At 39.4% G+C, this 21,804-nt stretch overlaps 1 protein-coding gene across 1 annotated transcript; it reads right to left on the minus strand.

Annotated features, from left to right (window-relative positions):
- Nucleotides 1–3,324: 3,324 nt before the first annotated feature.
- LOC103407727 (tropinone reductase homolog At1g07440-like) lies at nt 3,325–16,823 on the minus strand. Its single transcript, XM_029099703.2, has 5 exons — nt 16,064–16,823; nt 15,360–15,567; nt 13,547–13,763; nt 12,964–13,070; nt 3,325–3,764 (listed from the first exon to the last, which is right to left on the minus strand). The coding sequence occupies exons 1-5, from the start codon at nt 16,135–16,137 to the stop codon at nt 3,576–3,578; spliced, it is 795 nt and encodes a 264-aa protein (XP_028955536.1). The 5' UTR covers nt 16,138–16,823; the 3' UTR covers nt 3,325–3,575.
- Nucleotides 16,824–21,804: the final 4,981 nt, after the last annotated feature.

Consider the following 21,804-nt stretch of genomic DNA (forward strand, 5'->3'; position numbering starts at 1 on the left):
GCTTGAGATCTTTGCTCTGGATAGGAGAGGCTTGAGGATTGTGAGGGTGATGAGGCATTTTTATAGAATAAGGGCTCCTTCCCTTTTTACATATTTGCCCCTTTCTTTATTACATAATTATATTTGAGTCCCCTGAGTGTTTATACGAGGTCTAAATACGGAGGCCCTAAGTATGGTATAAACAGTAGTCCCCCAAGTCTTTAGTCAAGAGAGTCTTTTGGCTGAAGACTTGAAATTCAGTCCATGTGTGGGCCGAAGTAACTAGATGTCGTCTAGAACTGATACTCGATATGCGGCGGTGCTCAAAGTGAAATGATGCTCAACTAGAAGTAGCACATGTTGCGAGGCTGCTCTGCTTGTGGCTTATGTTGCCTTGGTTGGCTAGGCTTGTGGCGTTTGAAGGTGAGGGAGTCCCTTTTATAAAATAAGGGCTCGCTCCTCAATACATAAATATGGGCTAGAGTTGATGCTCGCGGCGAGACAGTCGCTCAGTAGGCGGCGATGCCACTGGTTAATAAAAGATGATCTGTACTCTTTAGCAAGAAAAATTGTCGTTCAATATTAATCCTCATAAAATTCTCTTCCATGTCTAAGACAATTATTGTAATCAAGAATTCAAATTTAATGTATTAGTTACGGAATTCGGTTTTCTTTTCCAACTAATTCAAGTAAATACTTGTCGGAATTTCCAATTTTCCACCCCTAAACCATATCCCAAAAGAAATTAATCGTGCATACACACACAGAAAAATCAGTACATTTTTCTTTTCGAGTACTGAATTATTTTGTCCTAAATCAAGTTTAAAAACATAACCTTTTATTCGATTGTACGTCACATCTTTAGGGTAAAATTAGACATCAACTTTGCAAATATACTCTTACGTTCTTCCATTTTCTAACCATACGGCAAATGGACCCGAATTACCCGATGTATCTTCAAGTTGGATTTAGAAGTTGGGCTATGATAATGAATTTCTTCAGGCCCACGTAGAAGGACTTCCTTTTAAGAAATGATTTTAGCACATATTATTTTCTTTCGCACTCTTGATTTTGCTTGTAATCATATCTTTAATCTTTAATCTTTAATATTAGAAAGTTAGAAGTCCAATTTGGTGTCTTAAGGGAGGCTTCTCAGAAAATAATTGGACTATAAAGCCCCTCAAACAAAGAATCCACAACTAGCTGAAAATAATAGAAACAAAATAGCTGGGATAATTTTGTCATAAAACAAAAAAAAATTACAAAGCATTAGAAGCAGTTTTCTTCCCACTATCTTGCGAGAAGAATCCGCATGATGGAAGCAAAAGAAACCGTCGTCGTCCCGCACAAGAACCACATCTGGAGGAACTCTTTCACTCATCTCAAGAACCACACTTGGAGGAAAAGAATCAGTTTTCTTCCTACCAATTCTCTCTCCTCCAACCACATCCGGAGGAAAATAATCAGTTTTCTTCCTACCAATTCTCTCTCCTCCACCTACGCCCCGACGTCTTCAGTGCCATCTTCTCCAGGTACCCAACTTCCCAATTTAAAAAACTAGGGTTTTTTTTTCTTTCTGTCAGTTAATTTGGGAATGGTGACTATCTTACTCAATGGGTGAGATTGTGTGTGTTAAAAGAGATTGGGCATCTACAGAGCCACGGAAAATGCCCAAGTCCAGTTTTGATTTTCCACTCTTTTCATTTTTTTCCTTGCAGATTCGTGAAAAGGATTGGGAGTATCTTGCTGTTTGCATTCTACTGGCATAATATTGTTATAACAGCATCATGCATGTCAGGTTGAGAAAGAGTCTTGCTCGGTACAACTTTTCAACTCTCAATCTTAATCTTTTATTCTCAATTCTCAACTTCAAGCTTAAATAGGGATTACAAACTTGGACGTGCATATATGTATACTTACCATAATTCATTTTTAGTTTCATTTTGGCAATCTTAAATAGAGTTTACAGACTTGGACTATTGGACTATTAATCGGTAGTGAAGGAGTCTTCACAAAGAATGTTGTATACAAAGATATTTTGCTTCCCTCGAATTCAACATAAGGTTATATTCTTTCTTTTAATGTTTAATTCTTGTTTTGAACTTTTAATGCAATTCAATTACAAATAATGCTAATATTTGATTTTAACTGAATGCATTAAATTATCAACAGGACGACGATATGAGTTCATGATATGAAGAACCGTCAAGTGTATCAAGGTCAATTGAAGTTCTTGGATTGTTTTTATACTTTTTATTTAGCTTTTAGTTGCAACTAAATTACAAGGATCTTCTCTGTTATATATTACTTTTTTTTTTAACAATTCCAAATTAATACTTTAAATTACTGTATTATTAGAGATGATAATCATCTTTATTTTATGTTTCTATAACAAGACGTGTTACTTAAAAAAATGTGTTAAGAACATGAATTTGACATTAAAAAATATTTTTTATAAAATAGTTGGACTACTTGCAAATTGAATATATAAAGAATTGAAGATTAAAGGACCGCTATTTCAAAGACGCTATTGGGACTAGAAATCAGAAAACAAATGGAAAGTAATATAGAGAGAGGGAGACAACTTTCAACTCCATTGAAGTTTTAATACGTCATCCGCGTTTGAATATGTATCTGAATATGTGTTCATAAACTCTCGATATGTAATGTTTCCCAAAAAAAAAATGGATATATTAAAAGCCCGAAACATATGAAGTTTTGAGAATACTTGACGAGCAAATTGTCCAAACAATATTAATATGGGGTTACGTAATCTTTGGAGGGGTCAGCTGAAGTTGGATGTATAAAATATGAGATAACGTGGAATGAGTTTGCTGCAGAAAAAAAAAAAAAGAACTTTAACAAAAAACTCCTGGTACTTTTCACTTTAACGAAAAAACATATTTTTACACTTAAAAATCAATCATGGTACTATTCACGCTACCCTTTATTTTGTCCTAATCGTTAAAACTCAAAGTTTTCAAGCCATTTTAATTAGTTTTCCTAAAAAAAAAAGTGTTGAGATGAGCATCATTTCAGAAACAAAATAGAAACATCAAATCGTTCGTATACGTACTCACACATTGTGATTTGAATTTCGTTTGATGCCTATGATTAGATTGGATAACTCACTATATTTTAGTATACGTTGAATGAATAAATGGATATTAACTTCTAGGGATTATATTTTCTTGATGATTAATATATCTTCTACTTAAGTTTGGAAAAAATTTGAAAGTTGACATTCTTTCCTGTCAAGATTTTATAAAGGGACCGCAGCAGGCGCTACTAATAAACCAGACACCAATATTGTCACAGGTTAACTACTTAACCAAACATAAAAAGTTTAATCACAAAAGACCTTAATATAATTAGAGTAAAACCACTTAATACATTACAGTTTCAAACCAATTGTCAATACTAACGAGGTTTGAGAGCTCCTCAAATAGAGTGAAAACTAGATGCTGACCAAAAGGTTGGCGATCTTTTTACTTGCTTATTTCATTAGAACATTAACGTCACCTTAATAGGCTTATTTTCACGTAAGCTTAAAGCACAACCACTTTGGAATTCGATAGATGAGACATGTTTCCAATTCATACTCCTTGGAAGAGCACGCCATTGACACTCACCCCGCCGTCGACGAGAATAGTTTGCCCAGTAATATAAGAAGCTGCAGGCAGGCATAGAAATGCTACAAGCGAAGACACCTCCTCTGGCTCCCCAGGACGTCCTAAAGGGCACCGAGAGTTTATCATCTCCAATGCCTTTTCCTTTCCGAGAAACTGCATGTACAGAAGAGAGAATGGATGTAATATATCAGTAATTGTTTAATAACTTGTCTAGCCCTTCAATAAAAAAATAAAGGGAGCCTTTATATGTGGTCTCTAGTTATCAATATTATTTCACGTAAATCTTATTAGTTTTCAGTTTTTTATCAAAGTACTTTGACTTTGCGCATCACATCATATTAATATTAATGTATTTCCATATCAACTATTTCTTTTTAAAATTCCTTAATTTATGGACTTCGAGTTTTGTAATAAATTATTCCCTAAAAAAAATATAAAAGGCACACAATACACAGTAAAATTTGAAACCAACGCAACATTAATCTACCAAGAATCAAGCGGGTACATTCTAAACACATAAAAAAAACAATGTACACATAACATTGGTCCTCATGACACGGATCCAAAACAAGAAGTGCAAAAAAAAAAAACATTTTGCATAAAATATACCCATGTGACCAAAAAATGCATTCAACTCATATATGGGTACATGCTAAACTCATAAAAAAAAGTATTGTAAATTTGTACCCATTATGTACTCCAACAAAATTGGTGAGGCATGTGTTCATGGAGAAAAAAGATGACAACGAGGAAGAGGAGTGACTTCAATTGCACAAAATAGATACATTAGGTGTTAAATAGACTTTTGGTCTGAACTAATCATAGATTGTTTTGCCTACAACATTGATTTGAGGAAAGGAGTTTTAAATTCAAAATAGATACATTAGGAAATTCAAAATAGATTTTTGAAAGAATTGGATTTGTTTTTCCTAAAAGTCCATTTAACACCTAATGTGTCTATTTTAAATTTCCTAATCATACGTTTATCTCTTTGCTGTCACTTCCCTCTCTCTCTCCTTCGGTTAAATTTAGGCCTACAACTTTGATTTTAATTTGAGCATGGTTATTCTCTTAATGTGAATTCACAATTACTTCACTTACAGTACTAACCTAATAAATACATAATGGATAAAAGTATATACATATATATATTTTTTTTGTTTTGTTTCTTACTCCCACGAGCAAATCCAATTTTTTTTTTTTTTTTAAATTTACTATTATTAGGGGAAATGGAGAGTTTAACTCCGCCTATGTAAGTTTATCTTACATTGCCGGTCCCAAGCCCGGATAAAGGAGGAGGGGGAGGGCGTCAGGTAGTCGACAACCGGCACTCCACAGTTACGTCGAATCCTTATGACAATGAATCCAGAACGAAATCGCGCTAAAGCTAGGACGTCACCCGTAAGTGGCGCACTGTGTGGCCTGAGCACAGTGATAAGTGAGCAAGGGTCACTGTATCTCCATCGGCACCCGGATGCAGTGTTAAATGAGCAAGGGGGCCATAGAAACTTCTTTTCGAACGACTCCACTCAAAGTTGTTTGGGAGCATATGCTCCTATCAACTTTATACATGACACACAAAAGAAGTACTTTGATCCTATTAGATGGGGGATGGTGAAGAAGGTAGGACAGAAGGGTAGAGTTCAAGAGAGTAGAATGTGTTTAGGAACGTGGAATATAGGAACCTTAACGGGAAAATCTATGGAAGTAGTGGAAGTTATGGTGAGGAGAAGGATAAATATTATATGCCTACAAGAAACTAAGTGGGTTGGTCTTAAGGCAAAGGATCTAGAAAACTCAGGGTTTAAGCTTTGGTATTCGGGCACAAATAGAACGAGAAACGGTGTTGGCATCATTGTGGACAAGACCTTGACACAAGATGTTGTAGATGTCAAAAGGGTAGGAGATAGAATCATGGCAATCAAGATTGTAATAGGACAAGAACTCATCAATGTGATTAGTGCGTACGCACCTCAAGTAGGGTTGGATACGAGTTCGAAGGAGAAATTTTGGGAAGACCTTGGAGACTTGGTGCAAGGAATTGCTCAGATAGAGAAGTTATTTATAGGAGGAGATTTAAATGGACATGTGGGCAGGGAGACAGGCAACTATGGAGGTTTTCATGGTGGCCATGGTTTTGGGGAGAGAAATGAGGATGGGGAAGCTATCTTGGATTTTGCAATGGCATATGATATCTTCTTAGCCAACACCTTCTTTAAGAAGAGAGAAGAACATGTGATCGCCTACAAGAGTGGGTCGTCAAAAACACAAATAGATTTTCTTCTAATGAGGAAAGGGGATCGTATAACTTGTAAGGATTGCAAAGTTATACCGGGGGAGAGCTTGGCTAATCAACATCGCTTGTTGGTGATGGATGAACATATCAAAAGAGTGAGAAAAAAGAACAAGACTTGGAAGTGCCCAAAGACTAGATGGTGGAATCTAAAAGGAGAAAAACAAGTCACTTTCAAAGAGCAAGTAATCACCCAGTGTGTGTGGGATAGAGAGGGGGAAGCTAGCCAAATGTGGGATTCCATGGCTAGCTGTATCCGAAAAGTAGCAAAAGAGGTATTAGGAGAGTCCAAGGGCTTTGCTCCACACCAAAAGGAATCTTGGTGGTGGAATGAGGAGGTACAAACAAAGGTGAAGGCTAAGAAGGAATGTTGTAAAGCCTTATACAAGGATAGGACCGATGAAAATGGTGAAAGGTATAGAAGAGCGAAGCAAGAGGCGAAGAAAGCTGTGAGAGAAGCTAAGTTAGCGGCTTATGACGATATGTATAAGCGACTAGATACCAAAGAAGGAGAGTTGGATATCTATAAACTAGCTAGAGCAAGGGAAAAGAAGACAAGGGACGGACCTAAACCAAGTGAGGTGCATCAAGGATGAGGATGGAAAGGTTCTTGCTGCAGAGAACGCGGTCAAAGACAGATGGAGAGGTTATTTTCATAATCTTTTCAATGAAGGATATGAAAGGAGTACTTCTTTAGGGGAGTTGAGTAACTCAGAAGAGTGTAGAAACTACTCATTTTATCGTCGAATCAGGAAGGAAGAAGTGGTTGTAGCTTTGAAGAAGATGAAGCATAGAAAAGCAGTGGGCCCAGACAATATACCGATTGAAGTGTGGAAAGCCTTGGGAGAGACAAGTATAGCATGGCTCACTGACCTTTTCAATAGGATTTTGAAAATAAAGAAGATGCCAAACGAGTGGCGAAAGAGCACCTTGGTGCCTATTTACAAGAATAAGGGCGACGTACAAAATTGCATGAACTATAGGGGTATTAAGCTAATGAGTCATACAATGAAGCTCTGGGAGAGAGTCATTGAGCATAGATTGAGGCAAGAGACACGGGTTTCGGACAACCAATTCGGGTTCATGCCAGGGCGCTCAACCATGGAGGCAATCTATCTCTTACGAAGATTGATGTAAAGATATAGAGATGGGAAAAAGGATTTACACATGGTCTTTATAGATTTGGAAAAAGCGTATGATAGGGTCCCAAGAGACATTCTTTGGAGGATTTTAGAGAAGAAAAGAGTACGAGTAGCATATATCCAAGCTATAAAGGATATGTATGAAGGAGCAAAGACTGCCGTAAGAACTCATGAAGGACAAACCGAAAGCTTCCCCATAACTGTAGGATTACATCAAGGCTCATCCTTAAGTCCTTACCTTTTTGCGTTGGTAATGGATGAGTTAACAGGACATATTCAAGATGATATTCCTTGGTGTATGCTTCTCGCAGACGATATAGTATTGATAAATGAAACTCAGGAAGGGGTAAATGCGAAGCTTAACCTTTGGAGAGAAGTGTTGGAATCTAAAGGTCTTCGCCTAAGCCGATCAAAGACAGAATATATGGAGTGCAAGTTCAGTGCAAATGGCGGTCAAAATGAGTTAGGGGTAAGAATCGGAGATCAGGAAATACCAAAGAGCGACCGTTTTCGCTACCTAGGATCTATCTTGCAAAAGAACGGAGAATTAGATGGAGATCTCAACCATAGAATACAAGCTGGATGGATGAAGTGGAAGAGTGCATCCGGCGTGTTGTGTGATCGTCGTATGCCACTGAAGCTTAAGGGAAAATTTTATAGGACGGCAATAAGGCTGGCGATGCTGTATGGCACAGAATGTTGGGCGGTGAAGCACCAACACGTACACAAAATGGGTGTAGCGGAGATGATGATGCTTCGTTGGATGTGTGGGCACACGAGAAAGGATAAGATTAGGAATGAGGATATCCGAGGTAAAGTAGGAGTAGCCGAAATTGAAGGAAAACTGAGAGAAAATCGGTTACGGTCGTTTGGACATGTGCAAAGAAGGCCTACTGACGCTCCGGTTAGAAGATATGACTACGGGACAGAGGTTCAGGGCCGAAGGGGTAGAGGAAGACCTAGGAAAACTTTGGAAGAGACTCTAAGAAAAGACTTAGAGTACTTGGATCTAACGGAGGACATGACACAGGATCGAGCACAATGGCGTTCTAAGATTCATATAGCCGACCCTACTCAGTGATTTGGATTTTTCAAGTCTACAATTGAGAAGTTTTCCCCACTCGGGAAATTAAGGGAACACTACCTCAACCTACATGCTCCACTCACAAAGCTTCAACATACAAGCTTCAACAAAAGAAAAATTCAAAGAACTTAGTGAAGAAGGCTTTGGTGTATTTAACACAATACGTTGAAATGAAACAAAGCTTATTTATTGATATCTCTAAGAAGTTACAAATATGTACATATACACGAGTCAAAATAAACAAACAAGAGGGAGCCTTCACAAAGGTTGCTTAGGAGAAGTCTCAGCAGTCGGCAGAGCCCCAGAAAGAGAAGGCACCGGAGGGGGATCATTCGGAGCCTCAGTACTGGACAGCACCCTAGAAGGAGGAGGCATCGGAGGTTGATCATTTGGAGCTTCATTACGCGGTACAGCCCCAGAAGACGAAGGCAATAAATGCCTTTGGAACAAACCCACAAACCTCTGATGATCATGTAAAATCTGACCATCAGATTCCTTCATCTGGTCAAGCTTCCTCTTCATGTTTGTAGCATAGTCATGAGCGAGCCGGTGCAACTGTTAATTCTCATGCTTGAGCCCTCTAATCTCCTGTTTGAGACTCATCACTTCAGCTGCCAATGATTCAACTTGGCGGGTTCGAGCAAATAGGCGTTGGGCCATATTAGACACAGAACCTGCACACTGAACACTGAGAGCCAGAGAATCCTTAACAGCCAACTCATCAGACCGTTTGGAAAGTAGTCTGTTATCTTTGGGAGTGAGAAGGTTCATGGCCACCACCGCAGCGGTCATATCATTCTTCATCACGGAATCCCCAACGGTAAGAGGACCAGTAGGGGATAACAAGGATGGGCGCCATATGTTGTCTGGAGAAGGCGTGGCTGCCTCTTCAACAAGGTTCAAGTCAAAACGACGGTCGGAGGGGCCAGACATTTTTCAAAGGTGTTGAAGAGAAAAGAGGTCGGACAAATCAAGATCTTAGAAATGTAAGAATGGAGCTTCTACTGGTGGAGATTCAAGTGTGCTTTGGAACTTAATACCAGCCTCTATAAAAATCCGCACTCGATGGAGCTTCAGAAATCGAAGAGGCACCTGCTTAGAAATCGAAAAGGCGTTTGCTTTCTCAAAAGCTGGGCTGCCCAGAGACCACGAGGGCCGATCAGAGACCACGAGGGCCGATCTCAGGAATCGAAGAGGTGTTTGCTTTCTCAAAAGCTGGGCTGCTCAAAGACCATGAAGGTCGATCGCAGAAATCAAAGAGGCGTTTGCTTTCTCAAAAGCTGGGCTGTTCAGAGACCACGAGGGCCGATCTCAAAAATCGAAGAGGCACCTGCTTTTTCAGCCTTGTCAGCACCTGTCACATGCACACTCAACTTTGCGGAAATTACGGGCATTCTGTCGAAGATTTCTAGTGAAGTAGAAAGCACGTGAATGTTATTGTTCAATCATTCACTTTCCACACGCAACATCAGCTCACGGGTACCACAGATAACTTTGCCAAAAATCTCTGACAAAGTTTAGACACGTGAAGCTTGCAGCTCCCATTACATCGCTATGACCAAGAAGGGTAAAAGAATAGCAAAGAAACAGCACTAACAAAGTTTAGACACATAAATTTTGAAGGTCTAGCTACCATATTATTACCCACAAGGGTAAAGGAACATGACCATTTTTGGATAATTGGAAAGTCCCTGTGGGTCAACCTCTGTGCTCCGTGGCAAGGTAGACTAGCAAACAGGCCTAACCTTTACTCACATTCGAGAAAACACTCCCAACAAGATTGCTTGCTTCAAGATCGAAGAGGCACCGTCCTCCGAATCTCAAGAGCCAGACTCCCAACATGATTACTTTCTCAAAAAGCGACTAAACACCGCTCTCCGAATCTTGAGAGCCAGACTCCTAACAGGATTGCTTTCTCAAAAATCGAAGAGGCACCGTTCTCCGAATCTCGAGAGACAGATCCCCGACAGGATTGCTTGTTCAAAAACCGAAGAGGTACCGCTTTCTCAACTTCGAGAGCCCCTTAGATAAAGTTTGTCTGTAATCCTCACACCGCTTTCTCAACTTCGAGAGCCAGATTTCCTTGGATAAAGCTTGTTTGTAATCTTCACACCTAACATCAGCTTTCCAGATACCACATACCACTTTTTCAAAGTGCTCTGACAGAGTTAAAACACGTGAAGCTGACAGTTCCCACTACCGTGCTATGACCAAGCAGGGTAAAAGAATAGTATTACTCCTTGTTAGGGAGACTCCTATATATGTCGACCTCCATTCTCAACGGACAGGCAGACCTGCAAAAATGTTCAACCCTTCCTCATATCTGAGAGAGCACTCCCAACGAAGCCTCTCGAAATACTCAGCTTTCTTTCCCCCCGAGAATACCTCTGCAAACAAGCTACACTAGAGCAAGAATATCTCATATCATCAGGGTTAAAAGCAAGAGTATCCCATATCATGCTTTTTCCCTGTCTTTTCCTTTGGCCTTGTTCTTACCTGCAAGACAAGGAGAAAGAGAGCAATCAGTCAGCACTTGGAATCAAGCTTCCAGTCCGGAATTGACTGCCTGGAACCCCATTGCTCTCGAGTACTTATCTTCAATATCTTATGCTTCCCGAGAAGATACCACATCTGCCTGAGGAACAAATAGGGCAAGTGAGAAGGATACAAGGAAGCATGTGGAGACAAGCACAACAGAACACGTGCCGATACATCCACTACTTTGTCAATAGCAAAAGTATCCCATATCAGCAGAGTTGAACGTACTCTAGATTTGATGGACTTGTTTTGACCCTCAAATTCTTCAGTCGGCCTTATACTCTAGCGGAAACAAGAAAACCCTCCAGCCCAGTTCAAGAATAAGCCTGTGGAAAGTTACTTCTTCAAAAGCAAAAGTATCTCATATCACCTTTTCTCATTTTCTTCTCTTTATCCTTCATGCTACCTGCAAGATAAGGAGAAGGATAACAATCAGCTGGAACTCGAAATCAAACTTCTGATCTGGGACTGATTGCTTGGAGCTCTGATTGCTTACCTTGTCTGTCACATTTTTCAGCAGATCCCCTAGCTCGGCGACTTGGGGGACTCCTACTACATGGTTTGTATCGCGCTTGACCAAGCCTGAAACTACAAGTAAGCGTCAAGTGAAATTGATACATTACCTTGTGCATCTCCACCAGTTAAAGATACCACCCCTGGAGGGAGGAAGAGTACTTCCAAAGAAGATGTCACATCTACCTATGAGACAGATAAGGCAAGTGAAGACGATACCACACTTCGGTACTTAAAAGTTTCGTGATTACGAGATCATTCTTCCACAATATTTCCTAATGTCATTTGTACTAAATCATTCACTTGTACTCACTAAAGGAGAGCTTGAACCTATATACTGTGTAAACCCTTCACAATTAATGAGAACTCCTTTACTCCGTGGACGTAGCCAATCTGGGTGAACCACGTACATCTTGTGTTTGCTTCCTGTCTCTATCCATTTACATACTTATCCACACTAATGACCGGAGCAATCTAGCGAAGATCACAAACTTAATATTTAAGATGATATTCTTTGGTGTATGCTTTTCGCAAACGATATAGTGTTGATAGATGAAACGCAGGAAGGGGTAAACGCGAAGCTTAACCTTTGGAGAGAAGTGTTGGAATCTAAAGGTCTTCGCCTAAGCCGATCAAAGACAGAATATATGGAGTGCAAGTTCAGTGCAAACGGAGGCCAAAATGAGTTAGGGGTGAGGATCGGAGATCAGGAAATACCAAAGAGCGACCGTTTTCGCTACCTAGGATTTATCTTGCAAAAGAACGGAGAATTTGATGGAGATCTCACCCATAGAATACAAGCTGGATGGATGAAGTGGAAGAGTGCATCCGGCGTGTTGTGTGACCGTCGTAGGCCACTGAAGCTCAAGGAAAAATTTTATAGGACGGCAATAAGGCCGGCAATGCTGTATGGCATAGAATGTTGGACGGTGAAGCATCAACACGTAGGTGTAGTGGAGATGAGGATGCTTCGTTGGATGTGTGGGCACACGAGAAAGGATAAGATTAGGAATGAGGATATCCGAGGTAAAGTAGGAGTAGCCGAAATTGAAGGAAAGAGGAGAGAAAATCGATTACGGTGGTTTGGACATGTGCAAAGAAGGCCTACTGACGCTCCGGTTCGAAGATGTGACCACGGGACAAAGGTTCAGGGCCGAAGGGGTAGAGGAAGACCTAGGAAAACTTTGGAAGAGACCCTAAGAAAAGACGTAGAGTACTTGGATCTAACGGAGGACATGACACAAAACCGAGCGCAATGACGTTCTAGGATTCATATAGCCGACCCCACTTAGTGGGAAAAGGCTTTATTGTTGTTGTTGTGAGGGGAAATGAAGAGTTTGAAACTATTACAATAATTTAGGAAAAAGGGAATTTTAAATCCAGGATACATGAGTAGAAACTCAACACCTTATCCACTATAATATTAGACGGCATCCAAAAACAAATCCAATTCTTTCAAAGTCAAGAGTTGAATTCCTCATTGTGTACGAGCTCCACTAGTGTTGTGATTCCTCCATGTTTTTTAGTCACAATCCAACTTCTTATTCTGATTTGACTACGGACTTTTGAAAGATCCCATTAATGAATTGTTGACGGGGTTGAAGTTAAAGCATGCTTAAGGACATTAGATGTAAAAAACTTGGAACGTAAGTAATTAAGAGAATTCACCTATATTCCTTATGCTCTGTGTCGATTTTTCTTCCCAATGTCGGTTGTATTTAAAAACTAAAAACAAATGAAAATAAAAAAGCATGCATAAGCACGTGATGATAATGATCTTACCATATCACCGAGGGGAGTGGCGATGAACCAAGGTGCAACACTGTTAGTCCTTATGTTATCTTTTGCCCACTCACATGCCAAGTTTCTTGCTAATTGATTGATTGCACCTGAGAGAGACAATATAGAAAAGCCACACAATTTAAGCTTGATTGTTAACTTAATGTGGGGAGGAAAACAGAGGGAGGATTATTGAAATATCAAGCATAACTAGACCTAAGGAATATATAGAGAACTGGTCTCTATTTACATAGAATCATTCAAAACACTTAGTTCCTCCTTACTTAACCACTCTAGCATTTTAATAGGCCTAGCAACAACCTAATTAAACACTAGCACAACCTCATAGTCCACTACAACATAGGAAATAATAATCACCAAAGTTCCAACCGAACCATATAACTAAAAAACACAATATTCTAAATACTTGATTACTAACTTAAAGGATCATCCCGAATATCAAGATCCCTACTTAATCAACCTCCTTAATACACTGCATCAATTGTTCAACAGCATGCAGAACACAGATCCATTGATTTTGTTTTCATATAAAGCTCAAAACTATATAAGGAAAATAATCAAGCACCTTTAGTTGCAGAATATATAGTTCCAATATTTAGTGAGACCACACCAGCAATGGAGGACAACAAAACGATGTTAGCAGATCCTGAAGCTTTGAGCAGAGGATGTGAAAGTTGGCACAAATGGTAAGCAGATTCAAGATTGGTGCTCATTAAGAATGAGTAATCTTCAGCTGTGTACTCTAGTGTTGCTTTTGGTCTGTTAGCCCCCACATTGTTTATCTACAGCCACACAATTTTGGAAAGGTTTAGCTTATACACAACAATTTTATCCATAGATTGGACGACTAATTAGCACAATCATTATCATCACAATTATCAAATTAACTTTGAGTGCTGATATGCCATCTCATAGTCTTATTTTTCACGCATTTTTTAATGAAATTTTTAATACGAAATTTAACCTTATATAAAAAGACTTTAAAAGCCCATTTAAAAATTATTCCTCTTATATATTTTTTGTAATCAAAGAAAAAAAAGACTAGAAAAAAATTTTAAAAACTTAGATGAAAAACGAATCAAGTTGTCCATCAACCTCCCAATTTTGTCTCTTAATCCGTCAGCCCTTTCTAACTCTTTCGTCCCTGTCCATCTTCCATATCTTCCGTCCACCCCACCCATCTCAAATTTTCTCTCTTCTTTTCTCCCTACTTTTATGTTGTACAGTTTGATACTTTTAATCTAATTATTCATGTAACATCCCACATCGTCCAGGGGAATGATCCTTAAATGTATATTCTCATTCCTACCTAGCACGAGGCATTTTGGGAGCTCACTGGCTTCCAGTTTCGTTGGAACTCCGAAGTTAAGCGAGAAGGTGACCAAAGCACTCCTATGATGGGTGACCCACTGGGAAGTTGCTCGTGAGTTCCCAGAAACAAAACCGTGAGGGCATGGTCGGAGTCCAAAGCGGAAACAAAACCGTGAGGGCATGGTCGGAGTCCAAAGCGGACAATATCATGCTACGGTGGTGGAACAGGCTCGAGATGTTGTGGACCCAAGCCGGGATGTGACAAATGGTATCAGAGCTAATCCCTGGCCGGAAGTGTGCCGATGAGGACGTCAGGCCCCTAAGGGGGGTGGATTGTAACATCCCACATCGCCCAGAGGAATGATCCTTAAATGTATATTCTCATCCCTACTTTGCATGAGGCATTTTGGGAGCTTACTGGCTTCGGGTTCCATCGAAACTCCGAAGTTAAGCGAGAATGTGACCAGAGCACTTCCATGATGGGTGATCCACTAGGAAGTTGCTCGTGAGTTCCCAGAAACAAAACCGTAAGGATGTGGTCGGAGGCCAAAGCGGACAATAACGTGCTACGGTGGTGGAACGGGCCCAGGATGTGGTGGACCCGGGCCGGGATGTGATAGTTCAAATATCGGTGCATCTCATACACTGGTATATTGTCGGAGAAAGTGTGAATTTCAAAGGCTACACATAGCTCCTACACTCGCTTAATTACTTGAAAACTCTTCTTGTGGATAATTGACTAATATTTGATTCATTTTGTTTCAAATGAGTTCATCCCTAAACTCATCTTAACCTTCAAATTCATGAACACACATTAATCTTCTAACTTAATCATGTATTGACCTCTCTAGATGCCAACCGTTGTATTAATTAACTTCTAACATTATCTTTGATGAAATTGTTGCCAAAACTTTCAACATCTTTAACAGAATATTTAAGAGACTTAATGGAAGGGAGCAAAATGGTACATGAAAATATGTTTAAAGGCCAAATGGGTCAAAATGACTTTTGGAAGGTAAAGTGAGATTCGAAAATACTTTCAATTAATCAAGGAGTCCTGTACTTACAAGGATGTTAAGTTTCCCATCAAAGAGTGATGAGACCTTGTTTATAAGTTCCTCTCTTTGGGTTTTGGACACCACATCACAGACTGAACCAGTAACTTGAAAACCCTTCTTCTCCCATTGACTCAGGCAGTCATTGAGGTCAGCTTCAGTTCGGGCACAAGTATGCACAATTGCACCTAGCCCTGCCAATTCCTCCACTATAGCATACCTGTATAATTACATTATCAATTTTAACATAGAGCAGCAAAATTAAGAAAAATCTGAAACATTGGCCCCTGAATTTTAGTTAAATTGGAGATTAAACATTTGTTGGCATCCATCTCTGAACTTGTTAGTGGAGCAATGGTCTTAATGGGTAACTCCCTTCTTTGTCCTTTATTTTTGCACTTATTTTCCCTTACTTATCCTTCATTTTAGACCCATGTTCTAGCAGTATTACCCAAAATAAAAAAATTGCTTTATGTTGTGATAAGTTTAGAGATTAAAAGGAGTTGAGCCAAAATTCAGACCAAAATTCCAATTTAGTCAAAATTCAGAGACTAATATTCTAATTTTCTCGTAAAATTGATTCAAACTCATAATTGTAAAACAGATCGAAGAAAACAGGGGACAATTGAAGAAATAAAAGAGAATATTACATTGCATGCAAAAGAAAAATCGAAATTAAAAATGATTAGTGGTCTTAATTATCCAGAGAAGCTAACCCAATTCCTTTGGTTCCACCAGTGACAAGAGCTGTCATTCCCTCAAGCGACCATCTTCTGTCTCTTCTGTTCATCTCTCTCTCTCTCTCTCTCTCTCTCTCTCTCTCTATTCTCTAATCTCTAATCTCTCTGCATGCTGCTATTAGCACTAGTTTTGATTATTATCAGATAGTGGGTAGCCAGGACAAGCTACACGCGGCAGCTGTTTCATGCACCTACTTGATTGCTGACTGGATCCTGATAATCCGAATACAAACACAATAAGCACTGCTACTAGTCTTTGCGTTGAACTTTGAATGATGATTTTGTGGCTCAATTCTAATTGGGCCCTTTGTTTTGTCACAACCCCCATTTGTTTGACCCTTCTCGGTTTCCCATTTGAATGCCACGTGAGTGGCTTTGGGGTTTGATTAAAAGGTACCCGTTTTACATAAGGCAATTGCTGCCTTTGATTGCAGTAGACAAGCTGCAGAAAAACAGCAGAAAAGTAGCAGAAAAGAAAGTGCAGCCGAAAGCAAGCAAAAAAGAGAAAAGGCAGCAATGATGAAATTTGTTAGGATGTTGGCTCGGGGAAGAAAAGTCAAGAGCTTTTCTTTTGGTATTTTCAAAGGCAGCAGCTGCTATATGTTTGAAGAGAAGCCGAAAGAAGAGGAGCGGCAGCAGATGAGAGAAGTGGAGCTGTCTTGACAGCTCCAATTTGTGAGTAGAGGAGAGAGCATTCGGCTCTCCCATTTGAAATAGAGCTGCTGCTTTCCCTCTTTGTTAGTGATCACTTAATTAAAGATATTTGTGCTACATTTTGTAGTTTTTGGGAGAGAAGAGATTTGGTATATGTTTTCATCTTCATTTGTTCTTTGTTTGAGTGTGAGTTATGAGTGTATGTGGGATTTAGGATTTGAGAGTTGAACTTTATTTGTAATTTTCATTTTGATATTAGTGGAATTTCTTTGTCGTCTCTGAACTGAACGTAAGCGTTGAACTAGTATAAATTCTTATGTCATTTAGATTATTTGTCTTGTCATATTTTGATGTATTAGTATATTGGTTTCATATTTGACGCTTAGCACAACAAATTTGGGTTGCTAGAGTCCAACGACAAAATTGTTTCGCCAAGAAGAAACAAGGGAAACCAAAAACAAAAACAAAAGGGAAAGAGTAAATTACATTTTACCCATTCAGGTTTGGAGTCAATTGCAACCTCATACAACATCTTTAAAATATTTTAATTTCATACATTTACTTATTATTTTATTTCAATTTCATACATCCGTTAGAAAATCCATTAAGTAAACCGTTAAGTGATGATGTGGCAAATATAGGATCCACATTTGTGCTGATATGGCTACCAACTTTGTGCCACGTGACAAAAAAATTTTTATGCATTTAGAAGATAATAATTTACCCTATTTAAAAAAAAACCCCAAAACCCACCTTCCCTGACCCACCTTCTCCCATCCCACCCCACCTCCCTCGCAACCCCTTATCCCACCTCACCCCCACCTCCTCTGTAACCCCCTCACCCCAGCGATCCCTAGATCTAGACCTCGACAACCTTTTCTCCCAGTGCTCCGACCTCAACAAGCAGATCCTCGCCCTCCGCAAGTCCTCCAAGGTTCTCGACATCGTAAAGGCCGACTCCGACCACTTCCTCTCCAATGTCACCTCCACCTGCGACCTCGTCGACAATGAGAGAAGGTGGAGATAAGGTTGACAACTCTCATCCTCTTCACCGATTGTGAGCACTTCATAGACTGTGACAATGGCGTCGCCGCTGTCGAACAACCGATTTTGGACGGCAACGGCGACAACCACCGCCTTGAATTTGAACAAGTAGAGGAAGAAGAAGAAGAAGAGGATGACATGTACTGAGAAGTGACCTCCCGAGCTTTGAGGCGGTGAGGAACAATGACGCCATTGTCGGATTCAGAAGGCAGAAGAGGCAGCCTTACGGTGACGTTTTGAAGACGACCTCCTCCTTGAGACTCGGCCTTGGGGTTCAATATTGCACATTACGATTAAATCAGTGAGAGAAGAATGTGGGGTGGGGTGGGGTGGGGTGGGGTGGGATGGGGGGTTGCAGGGGAGGTGGGGGTGGGGTGGGATGGGTGGTTGCGTGGCAGGTGCGGTGGGATGGAAGAATATGGGTCAGGGAAGATGGGTTTTTGGGTTTTTTTTTTTAATAGGGTAAATTACTATCTTTTAAATGCATTAAAAAATTATTATTTTTGTCACGTGGCACAAAGTTGGCAGCCACATAAGCACAAATGTGGATCCTATATTTGCCACGTCATCACTTAATGGATTTTCTAACGGATGTATGAAATTGAAATAAAATGATAAGTAAATGTATGAAATTGAAATGTTTTAAAGATATTATATGAGGTTGCAATCAACCTCAAACCTGAGGGGATAAAATATAATTTACCCAAAAAGAAAGCACACGGTTTTATTTGCTTGTTTTGATGTGGAAAACTTGACGTATATGTTGAGAAAATTAATGTTAGCGAATCAAATTTTATCATATATGTTGAAAAAAAAATTAGTAAAGATATATTTTTATTTTATTTTATACAAGCATTAGTAAACTACTGAGATATTAACTGTTCATTCTTAGCTATTTCATAAGAAATATGATATATAGAAAAATATAAATATAAAAAATAAGGAAGAATAGAAAATAGAATTTTATAGTTTCCAAACATATTGGATATTTGAATATTATAGAACATACCTATTAATATAGTGATACAGAATTCTATATGTATCTATGAGATAGAGTATGAAATTCTATTTACTCACTTTAAATTGAGTATTTGTTTCCCTCCTTTTCCTGCTAGGATTGGAAATCCTGTATTGAAATAGAAATTCAAGTTTAAAAAGCACATTTGCTCTAAATAATATGAATATTACTACCTATATGTGTATATTGACCTCTTATTACCTGGCTTGGAAGTATAGATGGTACTGCTATCAAGAACGGTGCTGCAATTTTGAATTATATGCCAAAATAAATTACCACTATGCAAGCCAACTTTAATCTATAATTATTTGCTACTTTATATGCAACAATATATGGTTGTTTGGATCCAAAATGTTATTTTGGGCCTAGCTCGAGCTCAAAAATATCCTCGGCCCAAAGGCGTTTGTTTAGAATCTTGTCATGGGCCGGCCTTATCGAGGTTGGCCGACTCCTGCTATGAGGAGGTTTGTTTTCGGATAAAGGTGAAGTAGTCGAGACCTGGTATGATAAGGAGTCCTAGGGATGCTGGGACTTGGGAAATGAATTTGGCTTGTTTAAAAGGTGGGTTCAAAGTCCCAGTTGAATTAGGATTGGCCGAGTCCTAGTTAGATTAGGTTAGGGAATCCTAATCTAATGTGGTTCTAGCTCGGCTATGAGAGATTGCTATAAATAGGGAAGGGTGTCCCTCAAATTCAACACACAAACTGCCCTGCGCAAATTCTCGCTCTATGCGAAACCTCTCAACAACCTTGAAATTTTTATTTTCCTTTTTCACCAACACATCTTCAATTTGGATAAACAGCACTGTGAAGGCAACCGGTGAACATCTTCAGTTTGGATAAACAGCTCTGGAGCCGTAGAATCAACCGATTAATGAGCACTTTCAGTTTGGATAAACAACACTGCTTCTCGGCTAATTGATTACCTATCCAAGTCTCGGTCGACAAGGATTTTTGAGTCCTTGTTGGTAAAGGTCATCTCATCCCTTCTCGGCAAAGTGAGGTATTACCAAGTTACTACGTTCGGCACATTGAAAGCCGAATTTGATATTGAACTTCACAGAACTAGCAGCCTTGTCTTCATGCTCTAGAACCCGAAGGCCGAGACGTAATCCTTCCTCAGCCGTAGTTTCAAGATCAAGAAGTCAGCAGTGCATCCAACGCCATATCAACACATTTTACTCCCCAGCCAAGCTCGGCCGATGAGTTGGCACGCCCCCACTCAACCGAATGACGTAGTTAGCTTATTAATTATTCGGCCTGCGCGCCACATAGGCGTGGTAGTTTTTAAGGTCAACATTTTGGCACGCCTAGTGGGACCCAATACTAAAACTACAAAGTTCACATGATATATCTCGATTAGGCTTCATTGGATGAGATTTGTCGCCTATTAAAGAAGCAAGAAAAACTCCTTGATAAGTGGTGTATAATTCTTGAAAGGCAAAAGGCTAGGGGGCAATTTTTCGCTTCGACCACAACCAACATTCAGCCTAAGAAGATTGTCAAGACGACCGAAGAAGAACCTAGGCCACCTGTTTTTTCGGTCGAGACTGCAAGTTTGGTAGGCCTAGAAGAAAAAGTTCCTGAGCCAAATACAAAAATTGACTGAGAAAATGATTCGTCAAAGGAATGCTCCAATGACGAACAAGGCCGAGACATAGGCCTAGCTGAAAAAGCCACGCCAATTGATTGCCAATATGGAGAAATCCCGTTCAGCTAAGTTGCTCGAGTTAAAAGTCGAAATTGGTGAAATAATTATGCACGGGAAGCTTAATTTTTCAATACATTCGGCAGTCGAAAATAAGAAATATTTTTCCAAATCAAAAGTATTTGGAAGTGATTCTTTATTCGGCCTAGAGCAAAATCAAATTGAGCATTTTGATATAAAAAGATCTCGACTTGGAATAAAGCATCGTTGGCCTCCTCCTGATGATGATTTAGCCGTTTTTATTTTCTTTTGCTAAAAAAAAGGAAAAAAAAGAAAAAGAAAACAGATGAATAAAATATTTTCTCAACCATTTGGCCTTTTAGGCCGATGCATAAGAAAATAAGGGGGCAACATTGGTATGATCGGCGGATGAGATTATTTGTTGCAACTGCTGACTTTGGGTTAGTTTGGTATTGTTGTGCTTTGAAAAAAAAAATGCTTCTGCTGTGCTGTGAAAATAAGCTCATTTTTGCTGCTTCATGTTTTCAGTTTTTTTTTTCACCCAAAACTATGAAAATAAGCTGTTTTTTAATGTTTACCAAACACATTTTTTAGCTCAGCTTTTTTTATATCCACTTTTTATAAAAATACCTCAGTACCAAACCAATACTTTAATTGATGATAGGCCGAGCTGCCAAGAATGGTTTTCTCGATCTCGACCCAATTTTTCGCAACCCTCCAAATTTTTCTCAACCTCAGCATCTCTCTCCCCTTTTCTGCTCTCTGCTATCCACTAACTTTTCTGCCATCTCATAGATGGGTTGTTGAAAACAAATGGTGCATACTTTCTCCCACCTTTGGCTGCTTTCCTTTAAAAAAATTAAAAAAAAAAAAAAGCATGATCATGATGTCAGGGAGTAAGTTTAGCTTACAAGTTGGCTTGCTTCAGGATGTCACTACCAAGAAGTGATTGCAACGTTTATGATTGGTGGCAAGCCGAGCTCCAAGAGTCTTTTTTTATATATTATTTTCTTAACCATTAGACCTTTCAGGCTGATGCATAAGAAAATAAAGGAGGACATTATAATAGGTGGTTGAGATTTTTGGGATTAATATATATATATATAGCAGTTTTCTTGGCCCATCAGGCAACCATGCTACCAAGGTGTCCCCAAGCCTTCGAACCCAAGCTTTCGGCCCCATTTGGTTTTTCTCGGCCCATCAGTTTCATGATCTGCTTCAGTCTTTTGAGGACATGATGTGGCGTGAGGAATCATGAGTTCCTCGAGGAACTCAAATGGTAAGAAAACAATTCGATGTCTCTTTCGAGAATTGTCAGGATATGTGCATTCGG

The sequence above is a fragment of the Malus domestica genome, chromosome 03, assembly GCF_042453785.1.
Source record: "Malus domestica chromosome 03, GDT2T_hap1".
Lineage (NCBI taxonomy): Eukaryota > Viridiplantae > Streptophyta > Magnoliopsida > Rosales > Rosaceae > Malus > Malus domestica.